The 18,960-nt window shown below is 45.0% G+C and overlaps 1 protein-coding gene and 1 pseudogene across 4 annotated transcripts in view; one reads left to right on the top strand and one right to left on the bottom strand.

Moving 5' to 3' along the window:
* Positions 1-11,942, top strand: part of C5H10orf143 (chromosome 5 C10orf143 homolog) — a 34,581-nt gene extending 22,639 nt beyond the window's left edge. Inside the window, exons 2-5 of one of the 4 annotated variants that reach the window (XM_051145512.1) lie at positions 2,848-3,037; positions 3,120-3,182; positions 10,220-10,293; positions 11,374-11,942. In XM_051145512.1, the coding sequence (XP_051001469.1) occupies positions 2,848-3,037; positions 3,120-3,182; positions 10,220-10,293 (327 nt within the window). In that variant the 3' untranslated portion in view covers positions 11,374-11,942. The remainder of the gene's footprint in view (positions 1-2,847; positions 3,038-3,119; positions 3,183-10,219; positions 10,294-11,373) is intronic. The other 3 variants (XM_051145515.1, XM_051145511.1, XM_051145514.1) reach the window with 3 other exon arrangements.
* A 3,246-nt stretch (positions 11,943-15,188) lies between these two features.
* LOC127188796 (nucleolin-like) lies at positions 15,189-17,841 on the bottom strand (annotated as a pseudogene).
* Between the last annotated feature and the right edge of the window lie 1,119 nt (positions 17,842-18,960).

The raw sequence follows: 18,960 nt of genomic DNA, 5'->3' as shown, positions 1-18,960 counted from the left end.
TTTTCTTGTGGTGTCCTTGACCCCTCTGGCTCCTACAATCCTTCCTCCCACTCCTTCATAAGATACCCCAGGCTCCACCTAATATTTGGCTATGGGTCTCTTCATCAGTTTCCATCAGTTGCTGGGTGAGGCATATCTGATAGCAATTGGACTAGGCACCAGTCTTTGAACATAGCAGAATATCATTAGGAATCATTTATTGACTTTTTTTTTTTTTTTTTTTTTTTTTTGCCAGCCATGTTTGGTTCTATCATAGGACTCTGGGCTATCCAGCCTCTGAGTCCTGGCCCTCCAGGTAGTATCAGGGGTTGACTCCCTCTCGTAGCATGGATCTCAAGCTGGACCAGTCATTGGTTGGCCACTCCCACAATTCCTGCGCCATCCTTACTCTCATACATCTTATAGGCAGGATGAATTGTAGGTTGAAGGTTTTGTGGTTGTATTGGTGTTCAATTCTGGGTTTCAGCAAGAATGTGTTTTTGGTTTTGTTTTAAGATTTTATTTATTTATTTTATGTATGAGTGCTCCATCTGCATATACACCTGCAATCCAGAAGAGGGCATCAGATTACAGTGTAGATGGTTGTGAACCACCATGTGGTTGCTAAGGATTGAACTCAGGATCCCTGGAAGAGCAGGGAACCATCTCTCTGGCCAAAGAATGTGTTTTTGTTTTGTCATAAATGGGGTTTACATTTCAAATGCTGTTTAACATCTCTGGAGATAGTTACGCCATTGTTTTCCTCATGAGAACTAACGTGAATGGTGTTCTTGGATCTCCTAGCATTGAGCCTGTCTCATTTCTAGAAGTCCTTCCTGGTCGTAGTGTGTGCTTTCCTTAACGTGATGGTAGAGATCCTGTCTCCTCATAAACTCGACCGAGTCTGGAGTTAGACAAATCTCCAAGAACACCTGTGAGGGGTTATTTAGATTAGGTTAGCTTCTGGGCATGCCTGTGGTAAATCTAATACTCAATCCCATGTACCCAACGCGAAATGTCTCCTCCTTGAATAAACCTATTATGTTTCAAAAAACCCAACTCTCTGAGAGGACTATTGGCAGTTGGTGGTGGCTGTGGGGAGTGGGGGGGGGATGTCATTTTTATCAGTGGTGTGTATTCACTGAAAAGTAGTCTGTACGCCAGTAAATCACTCCCTACACATGCTCATGCAAACAACCCTGATTAAACCCAATTAAAACACACACACACACACACACACACACACACACACACACACACACACACAGTCAAAGACATGAAAGCTAGAAGGAGACTTCTTACCAAAAAAGAATGGCATCAGTGGGAGGTGTGGTGGGGGATAAGAGATGATGCTGCAGACAGCAAAGCTGGAGGGCCTGAGCCATCTAAGCCTTTGACATCAGACATGAAACTACAGCATTTGGTGTTTTTCTGGTAGGTTTCTATTTGTTTTCATCAGGAGTTCCTCACTAGATCCATATTCCTTCCTTTTGGAATGGTAATATATATTTTGTGCCATCACATGCTGGAAGTATGTACTTTGCTTTTTACTTTTGCAGGGGGTTACAGTTAAGAGATTGCTTTGAATCTCAGAGGTGACATTGGACTTTCAAACAGTGTGGAGACTGAAAGACTGTGGGGACTTTTCAAGTTTCACTAGCTGGATTTTGTGTTATCATATGGTCTCAAGCCTATGGGGCCTCGAAAGTGGACTGTGGTGGTTTGAATGAGACATGGTCTTCACAGGCTCATAAGTTTGAGTAACTGGTCCCCAGCTGGTGGAAGTCTCTGGGAAGGATTCGAAGGTGTGGCCTTGTTGGAGGAGGTATGTAACTGGGGGCATACCTTTCAGAGTTCAAAGATTTATACCATTTCACGTTTTCTGCTTGTGGTGACGTATATAAAAATTGGGGATGTTCCACTCATCTTTAATCCCAGAATTAAAGAAGCAGAGGCAGGTGGATCTCTGTGAGTTTGAGACTAGACCCTGTCTTGAAAAAAAAAACAAAACAAAAAAGGTGCCCTCTCAGCTGCTGGGAGTTATTAAACAAATGATACCATAGATAATAAACACAGTTGGGAACCTCAGACTTGGCAAGGAAGTGGTTTACAAGTGAGTGTAGATGCTGGAAAGCAGCAGGTCATACTAGGAAATGTTTTCTGACTTGGGAGGTGTCCAGAAAGAGGCCTGGCCCTGGGCTGCGGGTAGATTGGTGAGTGTGTACAGAGGTCCTTCCAACTCTGTCACCCAGAACAGGATGGATGGTTCTAGGAGTGTATCTTGGGGCATTAGGACATGGTACTTTCTTCTGAGGTGTTGAAGGACTAACGACCTTTGTAATTAACCTTCTGTAGTTTGTGTAGATGCAAAACCCAAATGTTAACTTTCCCTAAGATTACCTGGTTTCAGGGGCTTTGTGTGCAGACTCTGAGATCAATAAAAGTAATTTGTTCTTCCGTGCCAGTAAGAGAATTATTCACAAGTGAGCCATGCATACTGCGTTAAGAAAGAATGCAACTCGATACTAAGCAAGATGTGTTGAAACATATAAGTAGTTCCCTGAACAGAATTTATAGGTTTGGTACATTTTCAATAAACCAGCCACAATAATTTATTACAAGAATTTCAACCAAAATTGTTTAAAATGACTATTTTAAATCTATCAAGCCAAGTAACTACAGACAGCGCGGAAGCTAACAAGGTTAAATCTAAGTGATGGTTGTTAGTCCTCAAAGTCATCTCCACATGGTCTATAAAGTTTTCCAGCTTCACAGGACTCTGTATTTGCAGCTGAAGTTTCCTGAAAAGACACCCAGTCAGTGCTGTATGTTGTCTGAAGTTATCCAGAGTGCAATTTTGTGTTTCAGAAACGGGCGTGCAGGAGGTCAGAAGCTGGTGGGCATGAGTGCAGCGGCCACATGCTAAGCACCTGTGCCCTGGTGTCCTGGAGCACAGAGGACCAGGACCCACGGCCACGAGGCCCTCCTGCACCACGGCCAGAGTGTAGCCAGGAGAGACTCAGCTCAGTGGTATGTTCCTCTTGCCACCGAACCCACCGTGAGTCCATAGAATTCATTTATAAAATCTATAAATGACTATCCCTGTGCTGACGCGCGCATGCCTGTGATTCGTTTGCTAGATTCTGCAGAACGGTGGAAGGAGTTCAGCCCAGCCTTGCCTGAGATGTGTTGCAGGGGAATCTGTAAGTGTGACCTCACTAACACGTAAATGATAGAGTTCTTAAACATCAGTTCTGTAAAACAGTCAATAACATCTGCAATTAATTATGTAAGAAATGAGATAAATAAAATTAAAGGCTGGTTTGAGTATTTTTAGCATTCTGTTGAGGTTAAAAAGTTCATATTCAGAAATAGGATAAATTATATAATACTTTATAAACTAGAACAAATAAGTTACAAATAACTTAAAATTCCTACTAAAAAGCAGTATTTGTGTATGTGTACACGTATGAAGGTGTTAATGACTAGAAAGCAACCTTGAGGGAAAGAAGTTGACTCTCTACTTGGCTAAAATACAACACTTGAAGGTCATCTTGGAGAAGAGACGTGGCCTTATTTAAGTTATTCAACAGGAATAGGGACTGGGTTTTCCCTCATCTGCTTAAAGTTTTCTAGAATGTTTCTATAAACTGTATATAAATCGTAGATTTCTGAATGAAACAGTGTTCACACCATCAGTTCAAAGCAAAGAGAGGTCAAAGACGGCTGCCAGGCAATTTTCAGCCTCTGCTGTCGGACGGAATATCATAAAGTATATATTAGCATAATAATGCCTTTGTTATTAATTTTGAACTTACTCTAAGAACAAGTTAATATGTTTTTGATAACCTCTATAATTCTTGGGTTTTTTATTTTAAATTTGAAATCTCAATATTGTAATAAAATAGAACTGTATTTAAATTCCACATAGAAGCCAGGAGAGTGTGTATGTGTCTGAGGATGAGTGTCAGAGATTGTCCCCTAAAGATCTTCCGAGAAGTGAATTGCTGTTCCTGATGAGCAAAAGATTGAGTCTGTAACTTACAAGCGTCTTCAGCTGACATAGGACCGGCTGCTGGGTTTTACAGTGACAGGCACTGATTTTGCCCTGGACAGACCTGCCACCCTGGTACCTACCATTCACACAAACCTGAGTAGCTGAAGCCATCAGAGCGATACAAAAGCCCACTTCAGTTCTGCTCTTCCTCCGCGGAGGCGTGGCTCTGCTGCTTTGTTGTCTGTCTGCAGAGCGCCATGCTGCATGTTCACCGTCCTTACATTCCTCCAATTCAAGATGCAGTCCCTTGAATTTAGTATATTTAGGTTGGTTCCCATGGCTTCCAAATATACCCTAGGATGCACATAAGTCATACGTTGCTTGAGAGTTGTCCCCCATTGAGGTCAAATCCCCCTGCTTGTGACTGGCGGGTTCTCTTTCTTGCCCCAACTCCATATCCGTGGGATGCCTCATCCTGTCTGTCTGCAAGCAGCACATTTGTAAGTCATGTGAATTCCTAACACTCTGAGAGCTGTGTTCTGGCATGAATGGCTTAAAGGAGAAAAAAAATTAGCTCACACACCTGATTGGATCATTTTGGCTAATATTCTGTTTGAACAACAGTACCTGTTTGCTTAGGGTTTTCTGTTCCTTTGTAATTCCCTAGGCTTGCTTCCTTTAGTTTCATAGGAAATGAATCTATGAGCAGAAAACCTACATTGATATGTAAATATAATTTTTTGGTTAATGCTCAATATTCTTTTCATCTAAATTTCAGAAACTGACTTTAAAAAATCAGTTTCCTTTTATTTGTAGTTATTCTCAATAAAAATTTTACTCAGGCTTGGGCGGTTTAATATTTACACCTACTATTTCTAAAAGTCTTATGTAAATAAAGATTGAAATGTGAATTTGAAAAGTCACACCTCCTGATATTTGAACAGACTATGCCGCATATATCTTCTTTTTCTAATAATACGGCTAGTTTCTCTCCTAAGCTTTTAAAATAATAAGACACTTACTATTTTTATATTCTAAAACATCAAAAGGTTCAGTGTTAAATAAAAAGCAAATAGTGTTTTTAGGGATGCAGGATCCCAGGGAGCGGTACTTAGCAAATCACCGGTGGGCAGCAACTGCAAACTTCAGAGGACTTTATTACACTCAGGCTCACTCAGAGCCACTTGTCCGCCTGCAAACACAGCCCTTCCCTGCCAGCTCACCACCCCTAGCCTGACTCGAGATGGCCCCCTGCAGGCTGGTGTGTGCCTCACAGCCTGTTTGGTGGTTTTCCCCTAGCCTCTTGTGTGCTTCTATAGTGTGCTGATCCAGCCCATATTCCTGCTCTGAGTCCTCGGCAGAGCAGAGCCTCCTCTGTGGGACCTGAGCTCCCTGCTCTTCAACTGTCTTTTATCTCTCTATTTGCATGTGTATAGGTTTATATGTGTGGTGTGTGCTTGCGTGAGTATGGACACACATGTGTGTTTGGACATGTGTAGGAGCTCAGACTCGACGCTGAGTGTTTTCCATGATCACGTTCCACTCATTTATCGAGGCAAGGCCTCCCACTGACACTGGAGCTTCTGCCTTTATAGCTCGTCTTTTCCATGGAGTCCTGGGGTTGGAACTGAAGTCCTCATGCATACGTGCTGGTGCTTTTTCTGTCAAGTCATCTTCCAGTCCTCTGTCATGGTTTTTTTGTTTTCCAAGACTTGGCTGTCCTAGAGCTAGCTCTGTAGACCAGGCTGGCCTCCCAACTCACAGCAATCCACTTGCCTCCGTCTTCCAAGTGCTGGGATTAAAGGTGTGCGCCATCACTGCCCAGTCCTCTGTCATGTTTTCATCACTGAGCTGTTTCTTGTGACTGCACAGACCTTTTCTCAGTATGTTATCAGTCTCACTCTCTGCCTTTGCCCTTCAGCCTTTCTAGCTGATCTGTTCTAGTTCATTCTTACAGTGGTTTCTATTTCAGCAATTGCTGGCATAAGTTGTTTCTTCTTTGCTTGCTTGCTTGCTTGACAGCATCTCACTGTATAGCATTGGCTGGCTTTGACCTTATCGTGAAGCCTGCACTGACCTAGATTAGTTGTAATCCTCCTGCCTCAGCCTCTGATATGAAGGTTATAGACATGAGCAGTTGCTGACACTTCCCTGTAATTGTCACAGTTCAGTTGGTATTATGTGTCATTACTCCGGACCATCTCCTCTCAGCCCCACATCACCTGCTCCTGAGGATTAGAATGAGTGTGGGAATAGTGTGGTTCTGTGGTACTTAGAAATATGTCCCCACAGTTGTCAGGCTGCTGCTTTCCCTGCTCTGCTCCATCTTGTCTTACACATGCCAATACAATGGGCAAGGACTGTTACCAGCAGATTCCCTTTCATTCTACAAATGACCCGATGCTGGACCGCCTTGAATAGCTCCTCTCTAGTCAGCTTGGCCATAGGAATGATGCTTCCTGTCAGTTCAGACAATTAAGTTAGGGATAATGATGCTCCCAGGGGCCACAAATTAAACAGAAGGGGATCGGTGAGGGGGTAGATCATGAAGAATGGGGGTTATAAGGCAGATCCATGAAGGGTGGGGGATCCTAAGCAAGATGCATGAAATATGGGGAGCAGAGGAAGCCCTCACTTGTACTCAGAGAGTTGTAGTGAAGTCCTGAGTGAATGTGTGGTACTGACATGGCACAGGAGTAGCAAGGATCCTAGAACCTTAGACCCATGGGAAAATGGCAGTCTTCTCCCTAGGAGTGAGGCTCAGATGGAAGACGGCAAAGCCTTCTCTTCTGGTCCCTGTGTGGATATTGATGGTGTGTGCAGAAAATGTCTACCTTAGCTTTCTCCCTGCCACATATTTAGGGACTGAAGAGTGCTCCCCTACAAAGACTGCTCCTACTAAGTTCAGCTAAACCTACCTCTCTGATCCAGCTGTATACTGTAAACCCTTGTTTATCTTTATAAATAATAATCAAACATCTTCATCCAGCTGTATGCAATAACCCCACCTCCATGTTCAACTATATAATAAACATGCTGTACTTTAGGGGTGTTGCAGTTTCTCCATCAGAGAGGCCAGACCACCCAACCCCAGTTTTCTGTCCATTTGTCAGTTTGTCACTCTCTATTGTCTCTTCCTTGGAGCTGTGACTGGACATAGCAATGGCAGTGAAGAGCCGAAGGTTTAAACTAAACACCTCTTTCCCTACACTCTAGCTATGCACAGCCTGACATATATGCACATGCACTTACACATATACCACCCCTGTGTATTAAACACACACATATATGTCAATGTATTATGAATACATCACACCCATACAATCCACAGACACATATACCACACACCCATGCATTACACACCACACACACATACACACATTCATATATATATACCACACCATGCATTACACACAACACACATTCATAAGCACCCTCACACACAAACACATACATAAATATAATGCACATGCATGCTACACCCAAACACATAGATACACACAAAATACACTATATATATGCATATATTAGACCTATGGCTGGCTTGGATCCCCTAAAGAAACAGCAGGAGCCAATGTTTAGCATTTCTGTTTGGAATATAGCCCTTTTTTGTACTTGTCTAGAATTTATTTTATGTGTATTGAGTGTTCTGCCTGCATGTGTTTGTGTACACTAACATGCATGGTAGTGCCTACAGGGGCCATTATAGGGCAAAGAGTCCTGAAACTGGGGTTACAGATGGTTTGAGTCACTTTGCGGGTGCTTGGAATGCACCTGGGTCCCCTGGAAGAGTTACTAGTGCTTTTAACCACTGAGGCATCTCCCCAGCACCCTCTGCACTTCTTTTACCTGCATATGAGTGACCCCTAAAACACTTGGGTTCACTTTACTCATATATCTGCCGGCTGCTGGTGGCTGTTTCCTACCTCTGTGTCATCTCTGAGTGCTGTGCAGAAGCAGGACTAGCTAGACGCCAGCCATCCCTGTCTTTTCCTGTGCCGTTTCATGGTGTGTCAGTCTGAATATCAGGCTGCATGAGAGGACAGAAACGAGATGTTGGTTCTGACAGTAGGAAGATTGGGGTGCAGCCGTCTACCCTGTGTGTTTCAGAAGCAGATTATTCTGTCAGGCCTTGTACTCATGTCCTGAGAACAAATTCAGTGTCTTAGGTGGGTCAGTAGAGTTCATCAGTTTCATCTCATACCTTTACAGATCAGCTAAGCCATTGGCCAGCATGCCTCTGGTCTGAGGGCAGGGACCAAGCTCTCCATTTGACTAACTTGTGGTCTGCAGGCAAGCATGCCAGTACCACAAGCCACACTGGTGGTGCTGCGGCCTGCCTCACTCCCTCTGAGAGGAGTGGCAACGGTGTCCTGCTCCTCTGGACTTCACTCACAGTGCACGAAGATTCTTGGTTAAGATCCCAGCCAGTTCATTTATGCTGAGAGAGGATGAACTGGCCAAGGGAAGAGTTTGGACCAGGCTGAGTTGGGGTAGACCAATGGCAGTTCTCAAATGTCACTCTGACAACACCTGGCCACTCATGTTTTCGCTGGAATATAGTGACCAGATGACAACTAAAATTGTAGCTGTGTTATTTAGTCATTTCAAACTTCTGAGGTTGCTAGGGGCTTTGGGTAACTAAAATAAAAAATAAAAAAAAACCTTCAGTTTTGACTTTCTGTAGACATATTAGACTGAGCTGGTGTAGGTATGTCCCTTGACTGTTAGGAAGAACTGTTACAGAGAGGTCTTTGAAGGACCTCTCACTAGCAACCTTGGCCTGACACCTTTGCTATGCTCTGAGATCTGCAGCTTGTGAGCTGGGCTGGAGGGCTCAGCATCCTTTCCCCTGCATGTTTAGTTACCAAAACTGATTCTAGAAGGGAACATACACAGGCCAACAATAATGGCAGAAACCAAGAGAGTTACCAAAAGCTACCGTTCCCGGGAGTTTTGATGTTGTTGCTTTTGGTTTACAGCACCTAATACGAAAGGACACTTGGATGGTTTAACATTAGAAAAATGGAAGCAAGCGATCATTGCATCTCACTGTTAAATCCAGGCCCCGCTCACAATAAATTCAGTGCTGTGTCTGGTGCGTCATGCCCTTACTCCTGTACCCTTAGTGCTCAACGGCTGAGCCAGGGATTGTGGTAACTTGGAGACCATGGCTGCATAGGAGTTCCAGGCCAGTCAGGACTTTACAGCAAGACCCTGGCTTCAAAACAAAACAAATAAACAAAACCAAACAGATTGCTTAATTTTGCAAACCCTGAGCAGAGTTTATCCGGTTAAGAGTTGAGCATGGTACTCATAGAAGTGTTTGCATTGTCGAAGAGGAAGACAGGACACTTGCTGCAGCTGTTCCTGCTCTGTGTTCTAGTTTCCAGCTGGCACAGTCAGACAAAAACAAAGAATGAGTGGAGGAATTGGCAAGGAAAACCAGAAACATTTAAATTGTTGTTTCCAGATTATATAGCTGTCTACATAAAATATCCAGGAAAGCCTGCACATAAACTACTAAGCAACATGGCTGAGTAAATGAATAGGCAAAACCATAGCATCTTACTCACTAGTCATAATCTGGAAAAATAAATCCTACCCATGTGCAGATAGATGTTTACTGCCTACTGTTCTTTGTGGATTTCAGTATTTTAGTAGCCCGATGCCAGGTCTTTCCTAAGTTGGTTTGTCTAAAAATGTCTTAATTTCTAAAGCAGTTTTGAAAGATAATTTTGTTGGACTAGAATTGTTTTTTTTTAATAATTTATTCAGATTACATCCCAATTGTTATCCCCTCACTTGTATCTTCCCCGTTCCCCCTCCCTCCCTCTTTCACTCTATTCCCCTTCCCTAGGCCTGTGACAGAAGGGGACCTCCTCCCCACCATATGATCACAGCTTATCAGGTCTCATCTGGATAGCCTGCTTCCCCTTCCTCTGAGTGCCCATCAGGCCTCCCCGCCAAGGGGAAGTGGTCAAATAGGGGGCACCAGAGTTCATGTCAGAGGCAGGTCCCCCCCACCCCCATAACCATGGAGAATGAGCTGTCCGCTGGCTAGATCTGAACAGGGCGAGGGGTCTAGGTTTACTGCGTGCATTGCCCTTGGTTGGTACAACAGTTTATGCAGGCCCCCTCGGTCCAGATCCACTAACCTTGATGGTCTTTTTGTGGGGCTCCTGGACCCTCTGGGTCCTTCTATCTCCCCATTCTTCCATACCTCTCTTACCTGTCCAATAGCGAGTCCCAGCATCTGTCCCCTGCTAAGTGAAGACTCTCAGAAGACATCATGCTGGGCTAATATCCACTTATAAGTGAGTATATAACGTATGTCTTTCTGGGTTTGGGTTATCTCACTCAGGATGATCATTTCTAGTTTCATCCATTTGCCTGAAATTTTCAAGATTTCCTTGTTTTTAGTTGCTGAATAGTATTCCATAGTGTAAATGTACCACAGTTTCTTTGTCCATTCTCTGACTGAGGGACATCTAGGTTGTTTCCAGATTCTGGCTATTACGAATAAGGCTGCTATGAACATAGTTGAGTAAATGTCCTGATTGTGTGGTGGAACATCTTTTGGGTATATGCCAAGGAGGCGTATAGCTAAGTCTTGAGATAGCACCATTCCCAATTTTCTGGGATTAGAATTCTTGATTGACAGATTTGCCCCTGAGGAAGCACTAGGAAAGTATCTAGCAATGAGCACAGCTGGACGCCACTGGCCATGAGTCCATTTCCATCCCTGTGATGAGACATACTGCCATGAGAGGCCTGCTCCAGGAGCATGGCTAAGGTGCTCTGCTGGGGACCATTATGATCCTGGGCTACTATGAGGTCGAGCCATGCTGCTATTGTTTTGACTCCTGATTTGGTATTTTGACAGCACATTTAAAATTTTTATTTTATGACTGGCTGAATGATATTTTCATTCTTTTTCTCCAAGTAATAGAGGATGCGACACTTCTTTAGACTATTCTATGTACTGTCTGGTGTTAGGAATACTCTAAGTACCTCAATTAAGGTGTAACTCATGTTAATACATCTGTAAGTTATGGCCTGGTGCCACACTCAGGTAATCCCGCTACATGTGAGGTGCTACACAACAGCTAGCCCAGTGTGTGGGTTTCTATCTCCCTCTCCCCTCCCTTATTAATATATTAATTTATTTGAGACAGGGTGTCACTCCGAAGCCCTGGCTGGCCTGTAACTTATTGTGTAGCACAGACAGGCAGTGGTCCTGTCATGGCTTCCCATGTGCTGGGACTACAGACATGTGCCCTCACACCCGTCTTAGCCTCACTACAAATGGTGCTCTCTGTATTGGTGAATGTGTAGCTGAAGCCTGTTCATGAGCATAGAGTAAATTAATACAACGTGTCCTTTCACCACCGCAGGGCCATTTCAACCATACCGGGAATCATTAGAAGATGCCAATGGGAAGAAGACAGATTCCAGCTGCGTGTGGATCCTTGCGTGGTGGCCAGTACAAACCCTTACAGCTGGCCTGGGTGCCCACCTGTTCTGTGTCAGTCAGGGCTCTCGGCAGGGGTTGTTTGCCTCTCAAGTAACCCCTCTGTCCTCTGCAGAAGGCCAGGAACATGCTGAGTGTGATACTCACAGCCTCTTCTCTAACGTCCTCTAGAGACATTAGAGACAGGAAATTATGTAGAAGTCAACAAATTCTGTATCTAACTGCCTAGAGAGGTTCTGGAGCCTCGGAGCTCATGTAATCATAAGGCTCAGCTGGAGATCTCCCCGCCCGTGGACTTTGGGTTGTTTCTGGACATGACCAGGGCTGCGCACATACTCTTTTTTAATTCAAAGACTTATTTTTATATTTAAAATGCTGTATAATCTTGAAGTCAATTTTACTAAATGCTGTTGTCCAATCAAGCTATGTAATTCTCCAGCTGAAATTATCAGGGACAGAACCCCATCTGTATTAAAATGGAAACTGTGGACAGGTCGGGCTTCGTTGTGTTGTGTAACTCTGGAGACTTGGCCTTGTTTTCACCGTACCAGGAAGCTTCCTGAGCGGAGGTCCTAAAGAAACAACTGGATTAGAGAACCTTACAGGGCTGCGTTCCCTGCCAGGAACACAGGGTAGCACTCAGGCCATAGGAAGCCTGATGTGTGGCCACGGTGCCACCCACACTGCAGAACTGGGACAGGGGAAACCACGCTGCCAGAGCTAGTGTGCTTGTGTCTGTGAGGGAGATGCTCCAGCATCACAGGACATGGTTGCTAAACCAAGGAAGGACCCAGCACTGCAAGCTCAGAGATGACAGCCATGCCCAAACAGCCACGACTGTGAGAGACAGCTTGTGGTTTGTGGCCTTAAAATGGTGGTGGTGGTGGGGGGGGGGTTGTTGTTGTTTGGGTCTTGAAGAGCTTTAGTTTTGTTTTCTCAAAAATAACGTTAATTGGGGCTGGAGAGATGGCTCAGTGGTTAAGAGCACTGCCTGCTCTTCCAAAGGACCCGGGTTCAATTCCCAGCACCCACATGGCAGCTCACAACTGTCTGTAACTCCAAGATCTGACACTCTCATATTAAGGCACATAAAAATTAAAATTAAATAAAATATTTTTAAAAATAACGTTAATTATATAAACAATTACAAACCTCCTAGGCCCCCATTTCTTTTCATCTGTGAACTCTGCCCCCAGATCCATGGATAGGGATGCCCATGTTTTTGTGCTAGGCACTTTGGTGCTTGTAGAAGCACACAGCTCACTCCAGGCTGTTTCTATGAACCCAGTAGCAGTCCCTCTGACCATCCACCCATGAAAAACATCCCTGCTCCGTGTTAGAGCCCAGCAGACTCTTATTCTGCCTTCTGTCTACTGAAAGTATGAGTGACCTCAAAGAACCACCTTAAAACTTAAAAAAATTACATTCAGTGTGCTGTGTGTGTGTGTGTATGTGTGTGTGTGTCCGTCTGTCCATCTGTCCATAGTTTGTGTGGAAGTCAGAGGATAACTTGCTAGAGCCAGTTCTCTCCTTCCACCACATGGGACCTGGAGATGAAACTTGGGTGTCAGGCTTGGCAGCAAGCACTTCTAACCACTGACCCATCTTTCCAGTCCAAGAAGTTTTTGGAGCCTTTTCCTCCTCATCGGTGTTGGATGGTTGTGGCTTACAGGACTGTCCATCGGCACTGAAGTCAGAGCGTTCAGAGGACCTGGGGAGTTTCCTGTGATAGCCTTTTCCCCTGCTGCCCAGCCCTTCCAGGTCCCTTTTCTTCTGAAGCCAAGGTCAGGGAAGATTACCAAGGGAAAGGGGCTAAGAGGGTAAGGTAAGGCTAGCCGTCTTATGGAACCAGTAGTTTCATCTCAGATGCCTGGAATTCTCAGACTGTACAGAGCAAGAACATTGAAGAGATGGAACTGGGCAGCACATGTGATTTCTTGGCATTGTCCCTTCAGAAAACAAATGGGGTTCTGAAATCCCAGACATGGAGCCTTCCCCACTGACAGCTTCCTGTCCCTGCAGGAACCCACCTATGGCTGCGGTATCCTCAGGAGAGTGGTATGGCTTGGCAGTGCATCTTCCTGCTAACCCTGCCACATTCTACATGGTCTCCCCTTTACCCACTTGCCTAGCTCTATAGCTCTCTCTCTTAATGACTGTGACGACTGTAGACCACGCAGCTTTGAGGGTGTGGGGACTGGGAGCATTTGGGTAACATCTAATGTTTAATGGTCTTTTTTATGATTGATTATAAAACAAAACCATTCATTGCAGAAGAATGGAATAACAAGTCCACCCATGGGGTGTGGGGGGTGGGGTGGGGGTGGGGTGTGTGTGTGTGTTACTGTTAGTGGCCTGAAGCAACTAATTGGTTAACAAAATGCTACCTGGTAAGTGTTCTTGACATTATCATAAGTCATTGTCTTTCTTTCTTTCTTTCTTTCTTTCTTTCTTTCTTTTTTTTTTTTTTAGGAAAAAGATGGTTTTATACATGGGATAAAACAATATAAATTCAAAATGTACAGATGAATTTTTTTTTGTACAGATGAATGTTAGCTCTATCGCACATCTTTTAAAAGTTACATGACTGGGTGGTGGTGGTACATACCTTTAATTCCAGCCTTTGTGGGGCAGAGGCAGGTGGATCTCTTGAACTTGAGGTCAGCCTGGTGTACAGATTGACAGATGGTTCCAGGACAGCAAGGGCTACACAGAAAACCCTGTCTCCGAAAAACAAAAACCAACAGGTATTTGCTTGAGATGTTAATCTATATAGATTCCAAATCAGACTATATGGCTGTGTCCTTACTGTCTCAGAATGCCCTCAGAAGGTTCTGCCCTTGAACAGGCAACAGAGTAAACATCCCAGAGTCCATCCTTTCAAATGAAGGAGGAAAGGTGGGAATGGAAGAAAGTTTTCAAACTTTGTCCTTTTTTCTTGTGGCTTGAATTCTGTTCTCCTCTGGCATGTTGGAAACCTCTTCCATCCCCAAAGCCTCCCTGACCTGTGCCACCAAATCCACCTCTTCCTCTTCTACCCCCACCTCAGCCACCATCACTAGGAAGACCCAGTCTCCTGATCAGCGACCATTCTTGCATGAATGGAGTCCTCAAATGATTCTTTTAAGGTCTCTTCAGTGGTTTCCTCCAACAGACCTTTGACAGAGTTTTGGATGGCTGACTTCTTATATTAAGCATCCCCTGGGTCCTTGTAACTCCAGCCTGATTGTTCTCCCCTGAATCTCCATTTTCTTCAGAAGTTTCAAGCCTTAGCATCTTCAAATGAAGCAAATTCTATAAATGCATGCCCTTTAGATTTGCCATTTGGATTCTGGGGCACTTTGATGGAAGTTGCTTTCTCAAATACTTCCCGAAGAGTTTCTTCAGTTGCACTGTAGGAAAGTTTCTAAAACCAGAGTTGTTGCTTCGCCACTCCAAGTGCCTTTTTCCCCAGCTCTGTCTTTCCTTTGTCCTTCCTCCAGTGCAGCAGAGGGAGACAGATTGCCCACCAAGCTCTGCCCCCTGCTTTTCTTCCGAGTGTTTCTCTGCGTCACCTTCTGCCTTACACTCATGAACGGGCCCTTTCCCTGTCCTGCCCTTGCCAACCAGTTGATCTCCATATCTTCAAACTCTTCATTCTTTCAGTGATGTTGAAAGATGGGTTTCTGGCTGAAAGTGTCCTTGCAGCTCCAACTTTCTTTCTTTCGGTTTTACTAGTTTAATTTGTATTACCAAATATTATTTTAAACCAGTGAGTCCCTTTTCTAGGTCTTTAGCAGACTTAAAATCCACGAAACGAAATTTCCTATTTGTACCAGTTCTAACAGCAAGATCAGTTTTAGCAAAATGTCTGGTGGCAATTTTTAATACAGCAGCAAATTTGCTGGGATTAAGGTTTCCAGTGAACAGGCTGAAAGGCGTGGTTGTTCTGAGCCTTCCACTTTCTGTTTCTTGGCATCTGGGGCTTCTTTCTGTTTGGTCATTTCTTTCTTTCATTTTCCAGGTGCTGCTTTAACAGCCTCTTCATCTTCCTCATCTTCCTCCTCCTCCTTCCTCCTCCTCTTGGTCACACTCCCAGCTTTCATAGGAACAATTTTTACAGGAGCTTTTTCCCATTAGCCAGTGTAATCTTCATAGTATCTTCTTCACAGTCTTCTTTCTTTTCAGTCATCATTTTCTTCATCATTATCTTTCCCCTCTTATCTTCCTCATCCTACATCCCCTGAGGCAGGAACAACAACTGCTGCTTTCTCTGGTTTCACAACTGGGCAACTCAAATGAGTCCTCCTCATCCTCATCCTCATCACCTTCATCTTCATCCTTTCCCTTATCCTCATCACTGTTTTCCTTCTTGGCATCCTTAGCCCTCTTAGCTGGAGCAATAGCTTCCCCTTTTAAACAGGAGTTGCTACCAGTGCCTTTGCAGTGTGTGGCAACTTTAGCCTTGTTTGAGCAACTATTCCCTTCTTTGCTGGGGTTGTCGTAGCCTTCTTGTCTTTTTTAATTTTCTTAGGGATGACTCTACCTCTTCCCATTGCTATCATCTTCCTCTTCTGACCTGTCTTCATTTTCACTAGCATCCACCTCCTGTGGGGGAGGAGCCATTTTCTTGGCATCACTGTGATTTTTACCAGCCTTTGAAGTTTCACCATGATGGCAGGTTATGGCTTGTGTGGTGAGAGAACAGCGCAGGAGAGCCTAGGGGAGCTCAAGCAAGTCCTATGGCAAGCTCGGCTGAGAACAGTGAAAACATTGGAGCACATACAACTGAAAGCCAGACCTAGCTAGCACTTGAGGCAAAAGATGCGAATGTCATTTTTAAAGGCAGCAGGAAGTTCTGTCTTCAATATACCTCACTTGGCCAGCCCTATCCTGGGCTGCCCTGGGTGTGCCCTGCTGCTTTGTGGGCATATGTGTGGCCATCAGAGAGGTGTGTGGATGCCTCTGCAGCTCTGGAAGTCCCTGAGGGTGGGGCATGCAGCCTGCTGGGGGTGGCCAGGTCAGCTGTCCTCACACAGAGCTTGCTCTTCCTGCCAGCACACTTGTCCACACTACAGTTACTAAGCACAGCCCATTATCCAGTAAGCAGAACCTGCACAGATTTCACTAGACTGAATTTCCAGGCACCCCATGAGGAGCATGAAATGCGATTATCCCTTCCCAGTGCTTCCTCATTGTTTCCCTGTCAAGAAGAGGAAAAAGACATTGCCTTCCATCCAAGGAAACACTGGGCGTGTCTATGTGCCATTAGATAGTTTCTCCTTTGTCCCTTTAACTTGCCACTGTTGGGTGTTTCGTTAGGGTAAAAGCATCAATGTACACAAGCCTTTAAACATGTCTTAAAGTAAACTGATGGCAATTTCCAACCCAACGGTTTGAAAAACATTGACCCCAGAAAGTTTGAGCGTGTTAAACCCTCATGGGAGAAGGGCATATCAACACCACTGAGGACGAAGCACCTCCTAGAGCACCACTGTCTCCACTTCTTTTATGTGTGTATGCGCACCTGCTTGCCAAGTGGTGACTGGAGGTCAAGCTCAGGTGTCATTCCTCGGGAGGCCACTGAACCTGGACCTGGCTGTATTAGCTAGACTGGCTGCCAGAAAGCCCTGAGATCTGCCTGTCCTTACTCCCTACACTCTTATGTTACAGACATGTGCTGCCACATCCAACTTTTACATGGAAACTGGAGATGGACACTAGGGTCCTCATGTTTGCTCAGCAAGCCCTTGGCACACTAAGCCATCTCCCCACTTCTAACATAATCACTTTCAAAAACTCATGGGGATGATGCTGTTAACTTCTGGAATTCCCCCCAATGTTCCTGACAAATTCCTTCATGATTAATTTGAATTGGCAGAAAGAATCTAAACTCAAAGAGTGGGATCATCTTCTCCAATCCCCACAAGTTAATGGTGACCACTGATGATCGGTGGCATTTAAAGACATCTGAGGAAATAGCTATTTGATCCTTTTAGGCTTTGTGTGTATGTGTATATGTGTGTGTGTCTACACGGCATGGCGTGGAGGTCAGAGGATGGGGTGGGGGTCAGGCGGTGCTCTTCTCTCCTTTCACATTTCCACAGACTCCTGAGACTGAAACTCAGGTTCTTAGGCTTGCTGAGCAAGACCTTTACCCTCTGAACCATCTTGCAGGTCCTATTTAAACTTTGAGCTCATTTTTAAATCAGGCTATTATGTCCTTGGTATTAAGTTCTGTGGATTTCTTGCATATTCCGGACAGTAAGCCTTGCCTCACATCTGGTAGCAATATCATCTTTGCACCTGGGTGTCCTCTGCACTCCTTCTTTCCGTTCCCGGTGGGAGCCTTCCACTTCTCTGATTGGTGCTTGTTGCTCGGAGGTGGAGGCTTCATTGCCAAGATCAACATCCTGATTCAGCCCCCCTTGTGCAGAGGGAGGTTCAGGTCCTGCACTTAAGTCTGCAGCCAATCTCGGTGCGCTCTCTTCCTCCCTCCCTCCCTCCCTCCCTCTCTCTCTCTCTCTCTCTCTCTCTCTCTCTCTCTCTCTCTCTCTCTCTCTCTCTCTCCCCTTCCCATCCCTCCCTCCCCCCCTCTCCCCTCCCCCCCCCCTCTCTCTCCTCTCTGTCTCAAAAAAAAAAAAAAAAAAACCTGTGATAAAGATTGAGTTTCTTTTACTATGTGCTCATCCAGTTTTCCCGATTTCACTTGTTGACAAGGCTGGCCCTTCTACATTTTCTGATTTCTTCATCCTGCCATTTCAACAATGTGCGAAGCCTGGGTAACATTATGCTAACTGAAGGAAGCCACCCAGAGGCAAATGCTGCACGTTCTCAGGCAAATACAGAATCTAAGAAGGTTGAGTTCGGAGAGGCAGGGTGTAGACTGAGGGCTGCCAAGGGCTGGGCCGGGGGCTACGGTGTATAGCTTCCGTTATGGAAGAGGAGTACATCCTAACGTCATGGTGTGCAGCAGTATGCCTGTAAGTGACAAATCATATCATGCAGGGACCAAGATAATAACAAGAAGGTTAGGGTGTGATTCTGAAAAAAGGGTCACCTGCTTCCATGCCATTTGCCTACCCTGCCAATAGGGGGAAGGTGGGAGATGCTGAGGCCAAGGTGAAGGTAGAGACAATTAGAATAAAACCCAGGCTGACAGACTGAGCACTCCATTTGTCTCTGGGCAGCTTTGACAAAGCTGCTCTGCTAGCTCTGGCCTGCAGAAAAGAAGCATACCTGTTCTCTGGCAAGTACCATGCAATTCTGGCACTGACTTGGGGGTGGGATGCTTACGGCACATCTTTATATAAATGACATAGGTGGGGGAGAGGAGCATGCCATCCTTGCCTTGAGCATGTTAATCAAAAGTGTGTGAAAGGCAGTCTCAGGGCTAGGCTGAACTGTTCCCAGCCCCAATGCCAGCATCCAGTGCCTTTCCATCAAGAGCTCAGGCCTCCCTGTAGACCTTCGGATGCCAGAATGAGAGGATGAAGGTATGGACCACTTCTTGTTCTTAGCAGCCACATGC

Source organism: Acomys russatus, chromosome 5, assembly GCF_903995435.1.
Source record: "Acomys russatus chromosome 5, mAcoRus1.1, whole genome shotgun sequence".
NCBI lineage: Eukaryota > Metazoa > Chordata > Mammalia > Rodentia > Muridae > Acomys > Acomys russatus.
The sequence above is the reverse complement of the archived record's forward strand: the minus strand, read 5'-3'. Positions and strand labels throughout refer to the sequence as shown.